The 21,243-nt window shown below is 38.4% G+C and overlaps 2 protein-coding genes across 2 annotated transcripts in view; one reads left to right on the top strand and one right to left on the bottom strand.

The window, feature by feature from the left end:
• The window catches only part of LOC110173849 (insulin-like growth factor-binding protein 4), a 19,909-nt gene extending 14,554 nt beyond the window's left edge, over positions 1-5,355 (bottom strand). Inside the window, exon 1 of the mRNA XM_020939856.2 lies at positions 5,010-5,355. Coding sequence (XP_020795515.1) covers positions 5,010-5,355 — 346 coding nt within the window. The remainder of the gene's footprint in view (positions 1-5,009) is intronic.
• Positions 5,356-6,346: 991 nt separating this feature from the next.
• LOC110173822 (zinc finger protein Aiolos-like) lies at positions 6,347-19,346 on the top strand. Its single transcript, XM_020939822.2, has 9 exons — positions 6,347-6,359; positions 9,037-9,151; positions 9,940-10,000; positions 10,130-10,192; positions 13,040-13,426; positions 14,788-14,955; positions 16,096-16,209; positions 17,574-17,684; positions 18,454-19,346. Exons 3-9 carry the CDS (start codon positions 9,952-9,954, stop codon positions 19,035-19,037), a joined length of 1,476 nt encoding a protein of 491 aa, XP_020795481.1. The 5' UTR covers positions 6,347-6,359; positions 9,037-9,151; positions 9,940-9,951; the 3' UTR covers positions 19,038-19,346.
• Positions 19,347-21,243: the final 1,897 nt, after the last annotated feature.

Genomic DNA, 21,243 nt, shown 5'->3' on the forward strand with positions numbered 1-21,243 from the left:
TATTTTCACTGGTTTTCCAGGCATTTGCTTCTATATGGTCCACATTCAACAAAATACCTTTTTAAATACATTGGTTATGTAAAGGGCATTTTTGAACTAGAAGAAATAACAGTCTGGTACAGTCTCTTTAATATGTATACTGTATTCTCTAATAGCCATTGTAGTGGCAAAGTTGACTTTCTATAGGTTCCACTATTTATGCAGTGGATGTGATATCAGACATCAGAATCAGTTTGTAAATAATATCACGAATCAGGAAGGAGGAAGAAGTCCATGAACTCGACACCGGAGTGGACACAGCCGGAACCAAAAACATGCGCTACATTTTTATTCCCAGAGCAAAAAAAGAGAAAGAGTCAGTGAATGGGATGCAGAGACATATGAGGAGAGATCAGTGTTGGCTGGCTTTAGCAATAATAATAATGTATTAGTATTATATTGTGCTTTTCCAGACACTCAAAGTCTCTTTTACAATTTGGTTATTCATTAACGCCACACTTGTAGTGGTAAACTCCTGTTGTAGCCACAGCTGCCCTGGTGTAAGCTGACAGAAGCAAGGCTGCCAATCTGTGCCACCATCACCAAAGACTAATATACATTCGCAAGGGAGGTGAAGTGTATTGCAAGAACACAACAGCAGTATTCACTATAGAGCCACTGTGTATTTCCAGCATTATCCCAATTTAAGTACTTATCAGGCCTAATTCTGCCTAGCTTTGGAGTAGTGATTGGGCATTGACAAGGTGGTATTGTTTAGCTCTTGTTTGCTCCTCTATATGTCATTTTATTTAATCACCATTAGGGAAGCACTAATCCAGGTTTTGCTGTTCCAATACTAATATCAATACTTTAATTTAAATACCTGCCAATACCCAGTTCTCAAACAATACCAGGGCAGAGACTGAAAATCACTTCCTTTAAACACAAACAGTGTCAGGTAAAATATAATCAAAATGTGTTTTTACAAAGCTGTAGTTAGAAAATATTATGAGATGTTTTGGACCAACAGTAGCTAGTAAACCATCTTAATGCGCCAATTTACAGACCAAAATTGGAAATTGACTAAACCGATATCTTGGAAAACAATATCTGATCCAGCAATATGTTCAATAGTGGCACTGACATCTGGTACCAGTACCATAATGGTGCATCCCTAGTCACAGTTTGTAATGGACAAACTTGTGTTAGTCCTGGCATAGTCCTGGTATAAACCTGATTCAGCTCTGTTTAGTTCTGGCTTGATCCTGATAGTTAGTTTATGTTTGGGTCTGGACTGGCTTTATTCAACTTTTGGACTGGTGAATTTCTGCTTTATAACTATTTTAATAGCTTAGACTCTCATAGGCTGTACTGTGAAAAGTTTTAGAAATACACTTTTATCTCTTTTTTATAACTTTTGGTTTCTTGTTTTTTTGGTTTTGTTTTTTTGTTTTACCAACCCACATTCAAATTCTCCTTCTCCCTGTTTCTCTCTGTCCTTTTTATTACGAATTCTGTTGGTTTTAAGAAACACTTTCTATTTTTATTCCCGTTCGCTCACTGTTGCTAGGAGTGGGGCAGTGTGTATTCAGGAGATGCACCCCCTTGTTTAATAATGCATAAGTACTGGTGAAATGTGCCACAAAGGAAATCTAGTGCTTCAAACTGGAGTTTCTCCTTTATCCCCAGAGCTGTTCTGATTGTCTACAGCCTATGCACATTATACTGGTTTACATTGGTTTACATTCTTATAGAGTGATGCCCAGAAAAATACATTTACAGTGAGATTTAATGGGCAGAGCTCTTTATTTTTTGTTATGACAGACTGCACGGATGAGAAGCAGCACTGAGGCCAACAAACCCAGTACTCCGGTTTAGATTTTTGACAACCTTGTGAACTCCAGAAGTGTCAATATGCAAGCTATAAATCAGTAAGAAAAGTTACTTCACTCATTTACAATTTGGCTGATAATTTTATTTTAAGTTAGGGTTTTTGTAATGCCAATAAAAATAATGTTCTAGCAAGAAACAGCTTGATCCTGGCATGTAGTGTCAAAGTACAAGGCAAATAAGTGATATTGATGTGCTTGTACTTAAGACTAATTTGCAGCCTTCATCCCCAGTTAGGGGTTACACAACAACAGGTCTAAAACTTCAGAAATTAAAAAAAAAAGAAGCAAATTATGACACACACAATTAGCTAATAGACTGGAAAAATCTTAAAGAAAGATTGGACAAAGGTTATGGACTAAGCGACTTGTGTTTTTGGCCAAGATGCTTGACTTCACCCATATTGTCATGTATAAATGTGTGAGGGTGTGTGAATGGCAGTGGTTTGCGAGGCCATTTTCAGAGACTGGCTGCCACATTTCACTTAGTCTGCCCTAGGGCAGTTGTGGGCACATGCTTACCACTACAAAGCAGCATTGAGTATATCTCAATGAATATACCAATATTTAATAATTATTAGCTTTAAGTTTAGCATAAGCCCACAAAATGAAAAGTTGTCTAACTATAGCCAAAACAATATCTCAAACATCTTATTATGATGTTATCTTGCCAAGCACACATAACCATTTATAGCAGTTTCTACCACAATGTAACATCGTAATGAATAGTTGTATTGAAATCCATTACATATGAGACCTTTAATTCAAAACTCTTATGTTAACTGAAGAAGCGTGAATTTACAAAGCTGAGCCAAGTGCGCACAGCCTTTAGTTTTTATCAGTCTCTAAACAGCTTTCCTCTTCTTTCTGATTCCATTTAGTCACGCTATGTGCCGGCCGAACCTACCAAGGCCCTGCGCACAGACCAGAAGGCTCTCATTTCAACTCTGGCAGCGAGAGTGGTGATGAGCTCATCCTTTTCAATGGGCTGGACCATGTTGTAAGCCTTGTTAGTTAGGGCTAGTGTTGTCGGGATGGGTGGGGGTGAGGGGGGGGTGAGGGGGGTACATCCATAAGCCAGAGGGGAACAGATGCTACACTGGAGATGAGCGCCCTGGGACCTTTATATGGCCTGAGCTGAGCCAAACCTTTGGTGTTCTTGTGTTGCCGAGGGATAGCACCAAAACCATTAGCAAGTGTGTGGGAGAGCACTAACTCGATTATATGGAAGATATGAAAGAGACATCTATGTTGGAAACACATTCAACTATTGACGTATTGTGTTTAATGAAGGTTTGATTGTAAATTATATCATGAATAATACTTGTGATTGTTCATGTACCACTATAAAATGTATGGTACTAAACTTATCTGGCTCCATAGGCATAGGCAACATCACCAGGCCACAAGCTACAGGTCACATCGGTGGAGAGGTGACCCTGTTGATAAATTAATGCCATATGGACAACAAGTGGTTGACCTTTCACCAGAAAAGTTACATAGTGCACCTTTAAAGGTCAAGGACTATAGACTACACAGGGTTCGGTAGAGTTCTGCAACTTCATTAAATTCAGATAAGATACTCCACAGTGGAAAAAAGTAGAAACCTTTGCAAGAAGGTGAATGCTATAATGCAGAGATGGCCTTGAATAGAGTCGACTAATGAAGATATGACACAGGATTATGAGTTGGACATGTGCCGTTACAGCTAAGAGAGGGAGAGAGAGGGAGGGGAATGACAGAAAGAGGGGTGGAGAGAAAGGGAGGAAGAGAAAGAAAAAGAGGAGGAGGAGGGAGAGGGAGTAACACAGCGTTGTTGAAGGAGCACAAGTGAATTACTGATTGCAGAGAGCTCTAATAGCCCCAGACTGGCCACACTCCATTACAGCCATTTCATAGGGCAGCTTTTATTACCCTCTCCCATTACCAACACACACACAGCCTCATACTTCTACCACAATGCCTCTACCTGCACATAAAGTTCAAAGGGGTTATTAACCAGATACACTCAGGTTAATAAAATGTATACACCCATAAAATTTCATTACATATTCAAATACAAGGGTGACCACAGCTGTCCGCAAAGCTGGTACAGTTTTACATGCCCCCCTCTCATCGCCTTTAAAAGGCTCAAAGCTGACCTACCATTATAGGGGTTGGAGTGTGTTCACGCTCTGTTTAGGAGCTAAGCTGTGATTAGGGTAAACAAGCAAGACATTGTCACACCCCCCGAACTTTGACCTTTAAGTGCTGCAGGTAAGGGCCATATAGAGTAAAGGCAGGAAAAACAGAGCTAAGAGCCGAGATGTGGGTATGTAGTTTGCTGTGTTGTTAAGAGTTATTTTCATTGTAAATATACTTTTAATGGCTCTGCTTAACCTAATCATGCCTGCACCCAATGTTTTGATTATTCTGATGTTTTAAATAGTGCATAATACATTGATTGTGAATTACAAATACAGATGAAATGACCTTGAAGGATTCAAATACACATGTTTAAAATTGTTTTCAAACTGGCAAAATTTGATAACATGCTCTAACCAGTGTTGCATGAATAGTGTACCAAACAATGGCTGTCTATGAAGAACATGTGGAGCAGCAGAACACATACTGGTATGTTGTTACCCTTTAATCTACATACATAGTCATCTGAAGCATTTTTTGACTGCAGTGCATATGACAGGCTACACTACCAGTGTCACTAAAACTTTTCCTAGTTTGACAATTCTGGTGAAGTTTGGTGATTCTGTAACTGTTACCTATAGAAACCGTACTGTAGACAATGGCCAAACATATCTACTTTACACAATAGTTACTGTTTGATGAATTAGAATTATGACATCACATTTAAATTGAATCTCAGAGAAATGTGTTTCTTGCGCATACATTTCACATGACTTCTAATGATGGAATTTTGTTCTTTAGATGGAATACCTCATCAATAAATATACTTAATGTACTTTTAATTTTTTTTTTTTTTTCAAATTTCCTTCAAAAAACATTTGACAGGTAGAAAAAAATTAACAGCTATGTTCCAACCAAATAAAGTAATTATTGCAAAAAACATGAAAACCCATCATGTGCACTTCAAGTCTCTAATGAAACTTACTTAACTATTGATTATCTGAATGTGTATCTCACCTGAGTTGTCCTCCAGCTCCCTCTCGTCCGTGCACACCCCCTGACCGTGCATGAGCAAGTGCAGTGGTCTCTCCACTCCTCGAGGCGGGTAACAGCGGAGCCCTGTGCCACAGCGGGGAGAGTACACCCCACAGAACGCCCCTTTGGGCAGGGCACAGGTGGGGCAGCACCCGCACCCAGGCTCCCTCACCGTCTCCTCGCACCCATCTGGCAGGCGACAGGTGGCTAGTTTCTCTTCTGTGCAGATGGGACAGCGGATAGCTTGGTCCGAAAAGCCCAGAGCGGCCAGGGACAGCGTAAGCCACAGCGCTCCTAAGCTCCAGCAGGACGGAGCTCCACGCATCATGGTAGCCCCTCACCTGCTCTCAAACCTAAGATAAGATGAAGTAGATCTTCTTTTCCTCTTTTCTTCAATAGTCACCACTTCTTGCACCAAAAACTATTAAAACACCATTTGAAAGAGCACTGCTTTGTCTAGAATCTCTGATATAATCTGCAGGTCTCAATTGCAGGAACACCGTGCCACTGCTGTGCTGCCACTTTTGCTCCACTGCTTCAGTTTCACAATTGAAATTGAACCCAGCGTTTCATCAGACTTGGCTGACAAACTTCTTTAATCTTGGCATGGGCAGTTGTAGAATTGTTATCCTGTCCGACATCCACAGAACAGTCTTGCTTTTGAAGTCAGCTTTTTGCAGAAATCAAAGTCCAGTTGTTAATGTTGCAATAGCTGTGAGTGAGTTGTCTTGCTGGTCTGTCCAGAGCAAAGGACTGGCTCAATGTGAGTGAATCTGCTTGGACTTTATACTGGTCTAAAGACACGCCCCTTTTGTACAAAGTGAGAGAGGAGAGGCAGCCTGTTCCCTCTACCTCTCCTGTCTCACTGCTGCAAGAGAAAAAAAAAAAAAACACTTGTTCACATGCATAACTATCTAACCATGCATTTTATTATTTTCTCAAACCTCAGATGTCTTTTTAACGATCGCTCTAAGCTTTTGGATTAATTCTGGAAAAATAGCATGTCATTAGCAACAACAAAATTCCTCCTCCTTTAATCAAGTCCAACTGGCTCACACATGTACTGTAATTGCCTCCGGGGGCAAAAACCTCGTCAAGTGGTCAACTCCTTTTAAAAAACACATCCCCCCACCACCTCTCATTACATTGTCTCCCAGATACCTCCTCTCTCTTTCTCCGGCGCTCTCGCTCTCTCCCTTTCTCTTTTTCTATCTTTCTCTCCCTCCCTCTCTGTATCTTTCTCTTTTGCTCTGTATCTTTCTCTCTTTCTCTCTCTCTCTTCCCTTTTCTCACAACTACCATGAGTACGCAGCTATAAAAGGCAAATGGACAGTGAGTATACCCCCCTTCCTCCTTAACTCCCTACCCTCTTCCAAACCTCCTAAATAGCCTCTAAAAAGAATAGCAGTATAGTATTTTTTTCCGTAGATTTTAATATGTGTGCACACTTGAGATCATGAAAGACTGTGTAAATCCTTGCTCTACTTTGTTCTGCCTGTGCTAAGACCTCCGCCCCGGCCTTCGGAGTCCCAAATCATAAGCTTTTATTGGGCTCTCTCTCCTCTGTTCCTTTGCCTGCACTTTGCCATGGAAACCCAGCATGTATTGTAATGCTTTTGTGAGGGTGCTTTCTCTCTCTCTAAGGCTTTCTTCTTTCTTCTTGAAGCTGGTGGCCCGTTGCCATAGGCGGATCATGGGCCAAAGCCAGGAGAGAGAGATTGAGAAAGGGAAAGAAAGAGGGGGTCTGGTTGTTCGCACAGGTGGGTGCAACAATGCGAGGTAATGACAGCCCCCACACTTAGGTCTTGCATGGCTCAGCAAATGAAACAAGACTAAAAATCTTTAAACTTTTTTTTTTTTTTTTATTACGTTGTTGTTCCAATTATTGTATTGTACATTAAAGCAGTGTTTCTAGTATTTGTGGTGATATTTGTTGACGTGACCTTGACCAGTTAAAACTCTGGTTCAAATCTGAGGTTGCTTGGAAAATCATTAACTTAATGTTATATATCTTTTATGTAATTTTTGTGTTAAGCCTAATTCAGAATCACTATTTCCCATTTAAGACTAGGTTTAGTCCTAGTTTAGACCTGATTTAGCCATACTGTAAATCAGGTTCAAATCTGGTTGGTGATCTATTTTGTTTTCTTAAAGAGTTATGTTGTGGTAAACTTTTGAGAACCAATTTATTCAAGCTTTTTTTTTTTCTATCTATCAAGTTTAATGAAAGGTACTGAAACACATTTGAAGTACTTAACTGTGAGGTAGGTTTTCAAAACAAAATTGTGTTGAAAATGGAGCATTTGGTCAAGTTGCAACATAAAACTTAAAGTTCCTTGTTGTTGACTTGTTGTGGCGCGTCTGTGGTGTCTCCATTTGTTACCATAAATCATCACAAACTCTGTCTTTACCCCTGTCTATTGCTTCAAACTTGGACTGTGCTGATAATGACCTACTGTGGGAAAGTTAATCATTCTTAAGTGTTGTATAAGCCTTTTTAACACTATATACACAAGACTAGGGACAGAAATGTGAAGCAAAAAGGAATTAGATGGCCAGTAATTCTTTATCTTAAAACCTATAAAAAGTCAAATAGTGCAAAAACACCATAGACTTCTTAAATATGCCTTATGTACATTTTCTCAAGGCTACCACTGCTCAGTGGAGATGCTTTTGCTTTGCATGTAATGTTTTACTGTAGCAAGGCTTAAAACATATTTAATGTATTTTACTTACTCACATATTTTGTATTTATTCAATTTACAGATGCTTTGATTGCCAAAAAAATATTTTATAAAACATGTATAGTATGTGAGCTGGATCCACCAATCTAACCTGTAACTTGTTCTAGTTTAATACCATACTGTGGAACATTCTAGGAAAGTAATAACAACCAGGTTGCTTAGAATCAGTTTAGAATCAGAATGTATCATCAGTCTCTCATTTACTGAAGGATAAGTCAACATAGTAATTTTTGTGTCAGGTCTACCAGAAAGCAATGACGTATATCCAGACAGTTTTCGGTAAATGGCCTTAATGAGACTGTAGAGTGAGTGTACAGGATTTGCGGTAGTTAGCAGACAGCCCACTGTTTTGGGGGCTGGAGCGGACCAGTTTATTATTGAACTTTATGAGGTGTCTGCGTCTGTGTGAGTGTGTTTTTGGGGCAGAGGGGGGCGCTGCAGGGGACTCAGAGGGGGTCACTCCAGGGTTAACAAGAGGTAATAATGTAGAGTTTTACATTGGTTTGATAATGAGCTTGTTTTGCTGGTTCAGTGGGTATAGCAAAGCATGTTAGTTAGAAAGCTGGTGCATTTGTATCTAAAATAACTATGTTTGGTTATCCAAATGTGTACACCACTTGTGTACACCACTTGTCTCCATGGAAGTGTTACTTTGATCATAATATTCCACAGTACTGTACTATGAATTAAAACTCCAAAAACTAAACTAAAATTTAATTAGTGGCAATGTGGATTGTGGAAATAAACACTTTTACTTTTTCTGTACATTTTGAAGTCCATTATAGTAACATTATATTTTTAACATAACATTTATATTTTGAACACTTTTCACCAATCAAAAGATGCAGTATTTAGTCTAGTTAATTGCTATTGGAATGGTCAATTATCACCACACTGAAACCCACTGATATTTTGTACGAGTTGTGTAGCGATTAGTAATAATTAGTAGTAGTAGTAGTAATACATAGCACTTAAATTTGTACAAGCAATTAGACATTTACTTGACAAAGTTCATGTTTAGCCACAAGATGGAGGTGTAGCTCCTTCTGTAACTCTAACGTCATGTAAACCATTTATATGAAACTGCATTTAATTATCTGTTTTACTTTGAATACACTTTTTCTAACTTTTCATGGCAAGGTTTTCAGCACGATATTAAAAATAATGAAACAAAAATACATATATATATATTAAATACCATGTAGTTGTAAAGTATTGAGTGTTGTTGCTCCACCTTGTTCTAAACCAGTTCCTGTTCCTTTAAGGGATTTCTCCAAAATTCAACTGAGTGACGTTGCTTTTATTCCATATTCACATCACGTCTATTCGAGGAGTGAGGATTCTACACAGATCTATACGGACACCTGCTCTTCTGTAAAGGTAAGATTTTAATAGTTACAATTACAATATTATAGCTAATGATATAAAATTATTTCATGTCAGTACAAAGAACATATAAAGTTAAGTTAGTATTAATTATGTTTGTTCATTTTCTTAGTAAGTCCATGTAATATAGCTTTAGGTTTTCATAATTTGAGAGCCTTAAAATAATTTGTTGTCTTTGTATTTGGTATTGTTGTGCATTTCTAACTTCAATAGCTGTAAATGAGATACATCTAATTTATGTGAATGTAATTATCCTGTGTTTACCCAATGACTAAAATTGCACAAATTATACGTAGCATGTTCATCATATATTTTCATTATTTTTTTCGTAAAAAAAAGTTGGTACTGGAAATGTGAGTAGCTGTTAGCATATGAAGCACTTTTCGCTCCTATCTTCAGAGGTGGCAGGAAATGCAACTGCAGTGAATATCATTTTTTCTCACTCGGCTAAATGTAGAGACAAGGTCGAGCAGTCAACCATGGGCTTCTACTTTAAAAACAAATTTCTATATATTGCCTTAACAGGAACAGTGTAGTCGGCAATGGGTTCTGTGTATTTGTGGCCATGCTTTTTGCAGAAAGTTCTTTGAAGAACTAGGGTAAAGGACATTATACTAAGTTGTGTGTCAAAAGCACGTAGTATAAAGAAAGGAAACCACAATCCCACCTTTTCTTGTTGTAAGATGGTCACTTGTTTGTTTGTAGTTAGTGCAAGGCAGAATAGACTAAGAGCAAAACATATGCAGACGAAGGTGTCAGATAATATTGTAATCTTGTTTTAGATCATCTCCATAATGAATACAGACAAGCCTGAAGTCAACCCCCAGGAGGAAGATGGAATGGGTAAGTTTACAGTTAAAACCAATGCTATACTGTATATTATAGGTTTCATGACACAACATTGCCAACTCTGAATACTAAATGGTTGTGAGGGTCAACTGGAATCAATTTAATATATTTGCTTCTTTATAGAAACCTGCGATGAGGGTGCAGATATGAAACTAGAGAATGAAGAGGAGAAACAGGATCCTATTGGTAAGAGTATATAGCAGCATTACAGTAAATAACAGAGCTAAATCATATGCCTTGATGGTATTACCAGTCTTTTGACTTAAACAATTTTCTTAATCTATTTGTATATTTTTATTTCATTTAAAGCAACTTTTATGTAGTTTTCTTTTTTTAACCACATCCTTCATGATTCTCATATTTTGAAATATTAAAGTTCTGTTACCTCAAAGCGACCTACTTATGGGTCTTTTTTACCATCTGGCAACCACCAACTTAAAGCATTGCCATTTTTGAGAATATTTTCTGTTCTGATTTGCTCTCAATACCTTACATTATAATAGGGTAAATAGTAAATAAGTACTCATCAATTAGGATTTCATATTTGATTATATAGTTAACTAAACACATTTGGCAATATTTATTTAAAGGTCCATATTACTCTATCTTCTGATCTATGTAAGAATGTTGTTTCCTCATCAAAAACATACCTGCAGTTGTGTTTTGTTTCATTCACACATGTTTAACACACAAACCCTGCATATTTAAGATGGTAATACTCTTTTAAAACTCCATACACGTTCACTAGAATAATTTGGATGATAACTGCCCTGGAATTGTCGATCTCTACTGAATTAAAGATAAAAGATAGGTAGCTGTTACACTGAAAACTACCAATTAATGAATGAAAGCAAATGAAAAACAAAACACAGATATGTTTTCATGAGGTAACAACAGTATAACATGACTTTAACCTTACAAGAGTCAATTTTGTGTAATATAGGAATTTTAAAGCATTGACACTGCATATTCTGTATTCTTACCATATTTGTATTGAATCGCATCAAATGTTGTTGGTGTGTAACCTTTCAAATAATCCATGAACTACAGTATAAATCAGGAGTTTTTTTCTGATAGCCATATCCTCCTTTGAGTGCAGCCACAGGAGGTTTATGGTTCAATTCTGAATTGACTCAGTTGACATAGTAACATATATGAATTTTATCTGTTTAGTTTTTGGTGGCAATGTACACCTACTGGTTCTTTAAAAAAGCACACATACTTTCCACCCATCTATTTATAACAGGACTATTTCTGGTCTAATTTAGAACTACACTTTGTATGTCTAAATGGATGACAAGGAGAACATAGAGATTAATACTAGAACTGCAGCAGCCCTGACTTCCACCAGACCCTGCTTACCTGTACTACATTTTAGACAGTTTTTAGAAACACACAATTAATGTTGTCATATTTCATAACTCTACTATTTCTCCCAACACTTATGTCAACTTTAAGACTTATGTGTGTATGCCAGTTAAGTAATGCACAATGTCACTTTCTTGTTTGTATGGATAACATTAAACTTATCCAGTTCCATGAAGGCAAACAGGTGACACCATCAGACCAAAAAAAATTACAAATAGGATCTGTGGAGAGGTGGCCAAATCAGAATAAGATGATGTAGGATTTTACGGTATTTCTAACCAATAAAAAGGCTTGTTAATGCAGGAAAGATACATTTCATGCCATGCAGTGAAATATTCCAAGGAGAAACAATAACTTCTTCATGGAGACAAGCATGGAGAAATTGAAAAGTGACACAGTCTACCTTTAAAAACCAAACATAATCTACATCTAGACCACAAGCTGCACTTCCTAAAGCTTCTCTCTGAACGGGTCTGTGGTTGAACTATGACATGCTGGACTCTATATCTGTCCTCTTTTGCTCCTGTGCGTGCAAACTTTCCATAGCACCTCACTGCGTCTCCCTCCGCACACTACGCTTTTCAGCCACCACCACTCTGACCACAGTGGGCCTGGATGGAGGCCTATGCACAGGTCTTGGTTGACACATAGCAAAGGGACTGCAGCTGCTTAAATGACATGGTTTTGTTCATACATTAGTGTTTTTTGTATTAGTTGTAGTCACATTCTTCTTATATGGGTCTAGAGTTCTAGTATTCTAGTAGTATTTGATTAATATATGCAATACCCGTAAGAAAAATATGCAAATGTTGAACATAGTTTAAATTAGTGCAAACAATCAATTTTTTTGGTTGAAATTTTACATAGTGGAGGTTTAAATGATCTAGTAATCATATCATATCAGAAGCAACATTGAAGCAGTTTTGAAAAAACTTTCTGAAAACGGTGTCTACATGGGGTGCCTCTTGTCCTGGTTCTAGTTTCTGTGTCTTCAGAGGAAATGCCTTGCCATTATCTGCAGCCCACATCTTCAGAATCTGTATACTATCATTGTATACTGGCCCAAATACAGCTCAGTTTTGGCTGTAAATGTGCTACCACTGATACCAGACTATCAAACTAAACATACACGCAAAAGTGACAGCACAAGTCGCCTTGCCTTATACTTTGGTTTGCACTATATTTGGAGAATAAATAGAAGCGTAAATCATGATAAAGACAGATTATGCACAGGTTGCAGGCTGATGTTGCTGAAAGAAACAAATATTTTTATTGCACCTCAGATTTGCTGGTATTTGCACTGAAGTAGTTAGTTAGTTTCTAGTTAGGTGGGAAAGCACTTACCTGAGTAAGTTGCTTTGATCCCTATAAAAGGCATGGCATACTGTTGTTTCCTTGGGCAAGACATATCACCCACTTTCCAGTACTGTCAACACTGTGGCTATTCAGACTTTTTTTTTTAACTGATAAAATATATTCGCGTCTATGGGTGATACTGACAAAAATGAATATCTCAGTATATAACAATAACAATATTCAAACTAAAAGCACCAAGAATGTTTAAAAATGTGCCTGGAAATGACATCTCTTGAACAACAATTGCAATATTTGTTTCCCTCCTGTATTCTTATCATATCTTTGTTGTGTTTTTTTCTCCTTATTTAGACAACATAAAGCAAGAGTTAGACAAAATGGAAGACACAGAACCCTCGATAAAGACAGAGAAAGATGACGAGATTGTCCCAAAGGAGGAGAGGGACAGGGGCAGTGAGGACGGGATGGAGGAGGGCTTTGATCAGGAAAAAACTGAGGAAGAGGAGGATGAAGATGCCCTGAGTGAACCGCAGGACTTGTCTCTGGCGGACTACTTAAAACGTTATGACAACATTGGTCTCAGTGACGCCCACACTCCTCCTGGCTCCGAGGGGGGGTATGTGTCTGAAGAGCTACCCCCACAACGCGCCTCATCTCAGGGCAAACTGAGTTGTGACATCTGTGGCCTGTCCTGCGTCAGCATCAACGTGCTGCTCGTGCATAAGAGAAGCCACACGGGTAATGCACAGGAACACAAAACACTAAACACCTCAAAACACCAAAGACAGAGTTGTGCAATCATCCTCTCACAATACACTGATGAATGCTGGGTCAAGTGTAGACAGCACATCTGATAAACACATTAAAGGTGCACTATTTAACTTTTATAGAGGAGGGAGGCACCAGGCCAAGGTCCAGGCCAGGTATGTAGTGAAGTGACCTCACTTTTAATAAAAATGATGGCAGAATTTACACAAATAGAAATATTGCTAATCTCTGTAGAAAATGTAGTAAGGTTAGGAATTTGAGTAAATCTACACTTTACAAAGATGTGTGGGTCTGGAACCATATCCTCTCCCTGATTTCAGATAGTATGATTGACAGGGTGACCAATGAGAGAAACGCATGGTTTGTATAAATAAATAAATAGCACACTAAGACTAATAAGTCACACTAACAAACTTACTATTGCTGACACATTGGTAGTGTAATTAAACTATTAATATGGGAATTATAATTGACTGTGGGAAAAATATGATTGCAAATGAAGCTTGATGAGTGGGTAGTTTTTTTATGTTTATGCAAATTCTTGTAGTATTTCTCAACTACATTACACATGCATTAGGCCTACTCCATTTCCATCACTTTGCTCAAAAACAGAACAGGAGATGCCTCGATGCTTATCAGAACCTTAGAAACTATGTTGTCATTGTACAAACCACACAAGTAACAAGCTACGTGTTTACTTCCCATGTTAAAGATAAAGTCAGAAGTTCCATCTGAGGGTGGACTTTTCTGCATTTAACCATTTTTATAATGAGAGAAAAAATGACAAATATTACAAATCACTTTCTGATGTTGATTAATACACAAATTGATGCCTTTTAGCTGATGCCATTAACATTCAAGATGACTAGAGGCGCTATTCTGTCTGAGGCTCTGTCACTCAATTTACACTTTAATCTGTGCTTTACTTTAACACTATCTGACATGAAAGACTTCATATGTGTTGTTAAAAAAGTCTCTCAGTTAACAACCCTAAGCTAGCTAGCATCAGGATTTAGTAGGTTACATTCAAAATCAAACTAAACAAGGCCATGGTCACTGGTAGATCACAGGTTCCCGAAAATGTGTTTTGAAAATCCCTTTTTTATTTTTTTCTTGAGTTTTTGGACAATCTTTTCAGATTGTGTGTGCAAATGTGTACATTAGTCACTGCGGTAACTGCAGAACATTCCTCTATAGACGTACATACAATTCACCCCATAGCAGGATGTTACTGCAAGGTATCAGTAGTGCACCTTTAAAAGCACTGATTTGTTAAGACACATAAAACACACCCTGTTGATTGTGACTGTTCTGATGTGGTTGTGTACCAGGAGAGCGTCCCTTCCACTGTCCTCAGTGCGGAGCCTCGTTCACACAGAAGGGAAACCTGCTGCGCCACATAAAGCTGCACTCAGGAGAGAAGCCCTTTAAATGTCCAATGTGCAGCTACGCCTGCCGCCGCCGGGACGCTCTGAGCGGGCACCTGCGCACTCACTCTGGTACAATCATATCTGTGTACATGGACCTGACAAATATAGTACTACTACTACTACTAACATTACTACTACTACTACTGTACTGTTCTAGGGGTCTCAAAAGATGGGAGGGTCTGATGATAGAACAGAGGGTTCATTTTTTGCGACTCAGAATTCAGAATATACCTACTAAGGGCCTATTTAAAGGTGCACTGTGGAACTTTTGGTGGTAGGCAGTCTGCCACCTGCTTGTTTAATATTGTGTAATGTTGTACCCATTGACTTTAAATTCATACAAGCAGATAAAACCACCAGGCCAAGCTATAGGTCAGATCTGTGATGAGGTGACCCTGCACACAGTGTGAATGCATATGAAGACTTATAAATGGAACACAGATACATTTAACACCATGCTGTGAAACAATTCAGGGATAAGAAGGTAGCGGACATCACACCAGAAAAGTTACGTTGTGCACTTTCAATATTTAATAGGAAACGGGGTCAGATAAAAAAAAAAGTTGATATGCAGATTTTGTAGTGTATTTTGACAAATACTGTGGCATAATGGACCCAGTGTATAAATGATCTGGTTCTTGAATCTGAAAACAAAAAAGTGGCTGTTTTAATCCTACTTTAAGTATAGACCATGGTTTAATCTGAATTAGCTAATACTAGTGCCTATTTTGGGCCCACTTAATCCCAGCTGTATTGAATTAATTGGTAAAGTCTGTTAAATCTTGACCTGGTTCAATCCGATATTTAGAACTAGTTTAGTCCTTGATTCAAATCTGGGTAATAACTAGTTTAGTTCAGTCCTAAATTATACTGGTTTAGACTATGGTTTAGGTTCAATCTCACGTAAATCCCCATCGGCCTCCTGTTTCTATTCATTGTTGTATCATAGTAATGCTGTTTAAAAAGACTACTTGTGGGAAAGTTTGAGATCACAGGATTGCTTTGTGTTGGTTTTGGTTTTTGTTCTTGTAACTCGTTTTTAAACATGTGTAATTGTCCTTTTAAATTTCCAGTAACACTATCATCATGCTAACTTACTCATCAAGTTTCAGTCCTTATGTAGTTGTATGTAAAGTTCTGTGCTATAAAAGATGTTAGGGGTAATGTTGTTGTACTTGTATGAATAATTTTGCTAAATGAATTTCACAGTGGAGAAACCGTACAAGTGTAACCACTGCAGTCGGAGTTACAAGCAGAGGAGCTCCTTGGAAGAGCACAGAGACCGATGCCACCTATACATCCAAAACAAAGGCAACGACAGAGGTTAGAAAGATACTGCTGTTACATTTATCGTAATTGTATTCCGTTGCCGGTAACTCCATAAGAGCTACGCTTTAATTAACTTAAACAATAAACTTAATTTGTTATTAATAAATGTTCTTAAAGAATGATTCAGGCTTAGTAACTAACTTAGTAACGTGTGAGCTTTAAGCCATAATACCTAATAGATGAATTCATACATGTTTGAGAAACCCTGCATTATCGGGCTGTCTACATCCACCCTGTGATGTTGCTAAGTAGTAGTTTTCAACCTTTTTTTTTTTAAGTTATTGTTCAATAAAGATTGCCAGTTCCAGAGTTAAAATTATTCAAATGGTTCTAGTGAAGATGTATGGAGTTTAAAAACACAGTGGAGCACTTCCTCTATTACTGCATGGCATCACAAAGGGGAACAGTGCTTTCTGTTTGAGAGAAGAATTAAACCTAAATATGCAGGACTTATGTGTTAAACATGACTGAATGAGACAAAACAGAACTTCGGTTATGTTATTGATTTGCTCAAATTGAACTTGAACTTGTACAAATATAAATGTTATTTTATTTGTATTATATCAGCCCAAGCTAGCAGCAGTCATTACAATGAATTTTATAATATAATATAAAGGTATCAAATTCACAGTGAACAGTGAAACCAGCAACCTAGGAAGTGAAAAATGTAATTTCATGTATGGTTTTTACTCTAACTACACAATGGCATTTTGACATATCCTTCATGAATAGCTAGTTGCCCATTTGTTTGGCAAATCCTGCATGAGACTGCCAAATTCTTATTAGTGTCATTGATCATAGTAAAGCTGTTGGATGCGTACACACACAGCAGTATGCATACCCATCTAGTTTTATGGCCTCATTATCCGAACGAGCTCATAGCCGTTACCCCGTCATTAGCGCTAAATGGGTTGTAGCTTTTGTGGTCATGAGGAACAACGCAATGAATACCGCTGCTGGTGGTGAGGCAGCAAAGGGGAAGCCATATCTGCATATAGGGCAGACACACACATCTCTCTAACCGCCCCAAAAAGGTTGTTACCAATCGCCAAGGCGATTGTTATGAAATATAGACAAAGTTCTATTCCTGTGGTCGCCTGGTGTCGTAGGTTATACCCCGCTGAGTCGATGTGGTGAGGAAGTACATCCTCAGCCTGCGGCTTCTCTCCTGGTTTAGTGAAGTCAGAAGAAGCAGGAAGTGAGGTCAAATTAGCGCTGCATCTGAAATTAATATCTGCTTCCTCCTTGATTTAAACTCAAAGACAAGTCCACATTGACACTTTACAGTGGGATGACTTTTCAGTATTTAAAGCTGCTATCTTGTAGTTGCTAAAATTTGTGATTTTTGTTTTACACAGAAGACAGTCCTGCATCGAGAAATCAGATGGGCTCTGAGCGTGCGCTGTTGCTGGACAGACTTGCCAGCAATGTGGCCAAAAGGAAAAGTTCAATGCCACAAAAGTTTACTGGTAAGAATGTTGTATTTAACACAGACAAATATACATGTTCTTGGCTTGTCTCAGGCTTATTGCTGTGTTGAATTGTACTGTAGAATACTGCTCTTTAATCTGCAATATTATAAATGAACATGTTCATCTGAGCCTAGCTGAGCTATTTGTTTGTCTGTTCTGTTGCCCGCCACTTCTTCTTAAACAGGATTTAACACCTGCCCCATGTCTACACCATGTGGTCAGCACTGTCCTAAATGTGTGTCATAGGTGGGTATTGGTGAATATGTTTTTGTGAACTGGAGTAATTATCACAGCATGCGCTTCCTTATAGTTTTAGTGGTGTATGATTGTATATTGTACACTTTGGCACCTTTCTGATAAGGTCTTGACACCTTTTAGTTGTAGTTTCACAATCAAGTCAAGCTGCTGATCAACACAAATGTACTAGCACTCCTACATTTCCATCAGGTTCATAAATGATGTGAGTTCTTTCAATATGACAACCACAAGGGAAAGAGAAGTCATGTCTGCGACCACAAGCCCTGAGAGCAGGCACAGAAACGTGAGCAGGTGTCTGTGCAGCTGCTGCTTCTGTCCTGCTCCAGCTCTGCAGCGCTCTACTCTCAGCTACCTGCTCACAGCTACCCTCTGCTTTATTTCATCTGTGGCTTTTCAAAGCATGCACCTCTGTAGCTCTTATTTGCATGCTTCCATTGTGTGTTCCAGAGTAAATGATACTTCCCTCAGATTCAGAAATGACTGTTGTCTCATGTTATGATGGGTGTAGGTGACAGTGGAGTTTGCCTGGACTTGAGCTTTAACAAGGAGGTGGTCCATTCAAACATCAAAGAACCTCCACCTGGCTCTCCTGAAGCCACCCCCCAGCCTCCAGCTCCTGAGGGGGACCCAGCCCTGTCCCACCAACCTTACCCTTTGGCTTTAACCCGAAATGACCATATCCCCCTAGGTATAACCAACGGCCACAAGATGGGCCCTCCTTTGCTCCCTACTTCCGCCCAACCCTCTGTTGGCATGGACTCGTTCAGCAGTGAAATCCCAAATGGCCTCTCTTTCCTGGGACAAGTTATGAGGAGCATGATGCATTACCAACAGGCCCAGCCGGTGCCTCTGTCTCCCCTCGAGGCCTTACGAGCGATGGAGGCAGATGGAGGAGCGGTGTACCCCTGCGGCCACTGCAAGCTCCTCTTCCTGGACTATGTCATGTACACCATCCACATGGGCTGCCACGGCTTTCGAGACCCCTTTGAGTGCAATGTGTGTGGGCACCGCAGCCGAGACCGTTATGAGTTCACATCCCACATAGCCCGTGGAGAACATGGCCTGAAGTACAATAATCTGAAGTACACATGAGTATATGCGTAATGCAGAGACAGCTTTACTCATCTAAGTTGCCTCAAGATTCAGCAAAAATTAGGTAGCAGTTTTTACATTGTTGGGTGTTTTTCTGACTGGATGGCACTTGGTCTTTATACAAAAAGAGAAGAACACAGGTGGAGTTTTGGGAGAAAGTTTTAAAAAAACAAAATTAGAAAGCCTAGGTTTATCTGGTAATGTGAATAGACAGTTGAATATGTTCATCTGGACACATACTATCTTAATGTTTATATGTTTTGTATATTGTTTTTGCCTAATAAAACATTGTTATATTGTTTCTCATAATTGTGCTTATGTGAAAAGACTGAAAGTGGCAGATTGCAGATCCTATTGTCTGCAAGGTCACACGTCTGTGGTTTTCAGAGGAGTGCACCTCACAGCTTCAAACACGGTTCTGCAGTTTGAGCAGTTCTCAGTCCCCATTGTTCTGTCAGTATATGGCAGTATATTATATTTTCCAGTTTTAAGCATATGTACACAGTTAAGTCATATCAAGTGCTTTAAATGGTCAATAAATCAACTTATAAGGAATGTGTATGCAATAATAATGTATTTTACAAAGAAGCACACCCATTACTTCTGAAAGAAAAATAAATAAATGTAAACAATAAATAAAACAATAGGAGCCTTACTTAAACCACTACTTAGATTCAGATTCAGAAAACTTTATTGATCCCATAAGGCAATTCATTTGCAGCATCTCCGAGCTACTTAAAGCACTGTAGTAGTATTATGATTTACATATAACCATGACTAATAGTAAAAGTAGTTAGTGCTCTAAAATAATATTTTTCTGTACTAATTTTCCTTATAACTAGCAATAGTCATACACCGCCAGTCACAAATATAGAGATAGATGCGGCGAGTATTTGAAAGTGGACTCAGATCACCTTGAGAAAGCTGACTTATGATACATACTCATCTCAGGCCTCCCACACTATTCCTCCTATTACTAATTTGTCTGGCTCTATAGATGTGTGGATTGCTCTTTGCTTTGGCCTAACTTCATGTGAAAGTGAGGGCTTGGTCACGGTTTGCTGCTGTGAGATCATTGCAGCGTGTTACTGGCTCTTCATCCAGCTGGTAAAGCGTGCACTATCTCTCCTCTCCATCAGAGCCAGTTCCCTTTTCTGTCTCTGAGGCCCAACAGAAGTGACACTTGTGAGACAAACTGTTATCACAACTTCATGTCCATATGTCAGATGAAAAGACCCAGTCATCCATTTCAAAAGTACAACCGCTTCTCTTTTCCAATTATAAGGCTGCTGAGAATTATATGCAGAGAGGATGGCCTACAGTGCTATGATTATGGGTTGAACTATAAGTCAGTATGTGGGCAAGAGGTATTAGTCAGAAGATAAAAATTAACTCAGTATATTTTTGAAAGTGTGCAGAGGCGGGCTTTCAAATTGCATTGGATGAATAAAGAATCAATTACTGGCATACTGGACAATTTCACATTGTAACGGTCACCTTATTTGAATTCTTAATGTAGTTTTGTAAGCATGTGTGTGTGTTTGTGTGACATACATGGATTTGATTTTATTAAAAACAAGTTTCAGGAATTTTTGGGTGGATTGACATAATATTATCGGGATACTACTGGAACTATCAGAATATTAGCATATTCAAGTTTAAATTTAACCCATGCTATAGAGGTGGGACGAGACACCATTTTTACAATTTTACATTTTGATTTATTGTATTTTATATTTTTGCTGTTAATGTAGTTGTGCTTTTTGGATCTAATGAAGATCTCAAGTAATTAACTCGACAGCACTTAAGCCCTTTTTTGTCAAATCCAAATGTAAACATAGAATAAAAATCTCGCAAAGATAATTTTTCTCATGTGTGCACAGTCTTGTGTCAATTTAGTTTCTCAGCCTACTTCATATTAATGCACAGGCTTACGTAGGATCTTGTACCATCTTATCTTATCCCTACTATACTAACATACCTCTGTGTGCCCTATTATGTCCTCTAGGTCCATTTAATGTGAATAGTATTTTTATATAATTTTGTCTTTGGTCATTCCATTAACACAATACATAAATCAATTAATACAAAACATAAAATACTTGAAAATGCTGCTAAAAAGTAAGATAGCAGTGAGCAACATGAAGTAGGATAGTCAAGAAGTCATACACAACTGGTAAGACATGTGGGTAAAGAGTAAGACTTT

The sequence above is a fragment of the Boleophthalmus pectinirostris genome, unplaced genomic scaffold (genome assembly GCF_026225935.1).
Source record: "Boleophthalmus pectinirostris isolate CB_2022bp ecotype Guang Dong unplaced genomic scaffold, ASM2622593v1 HiC_scaffold_22, whole genome shotgun sequence".
NCBI classification, from domain to species: Eukaryota; Metazoa; Chordata; class Actinopteri; order Gobiiformes; family Gobiidae; genus Boleophthalmus; species Boleophthalmus pectinirostris.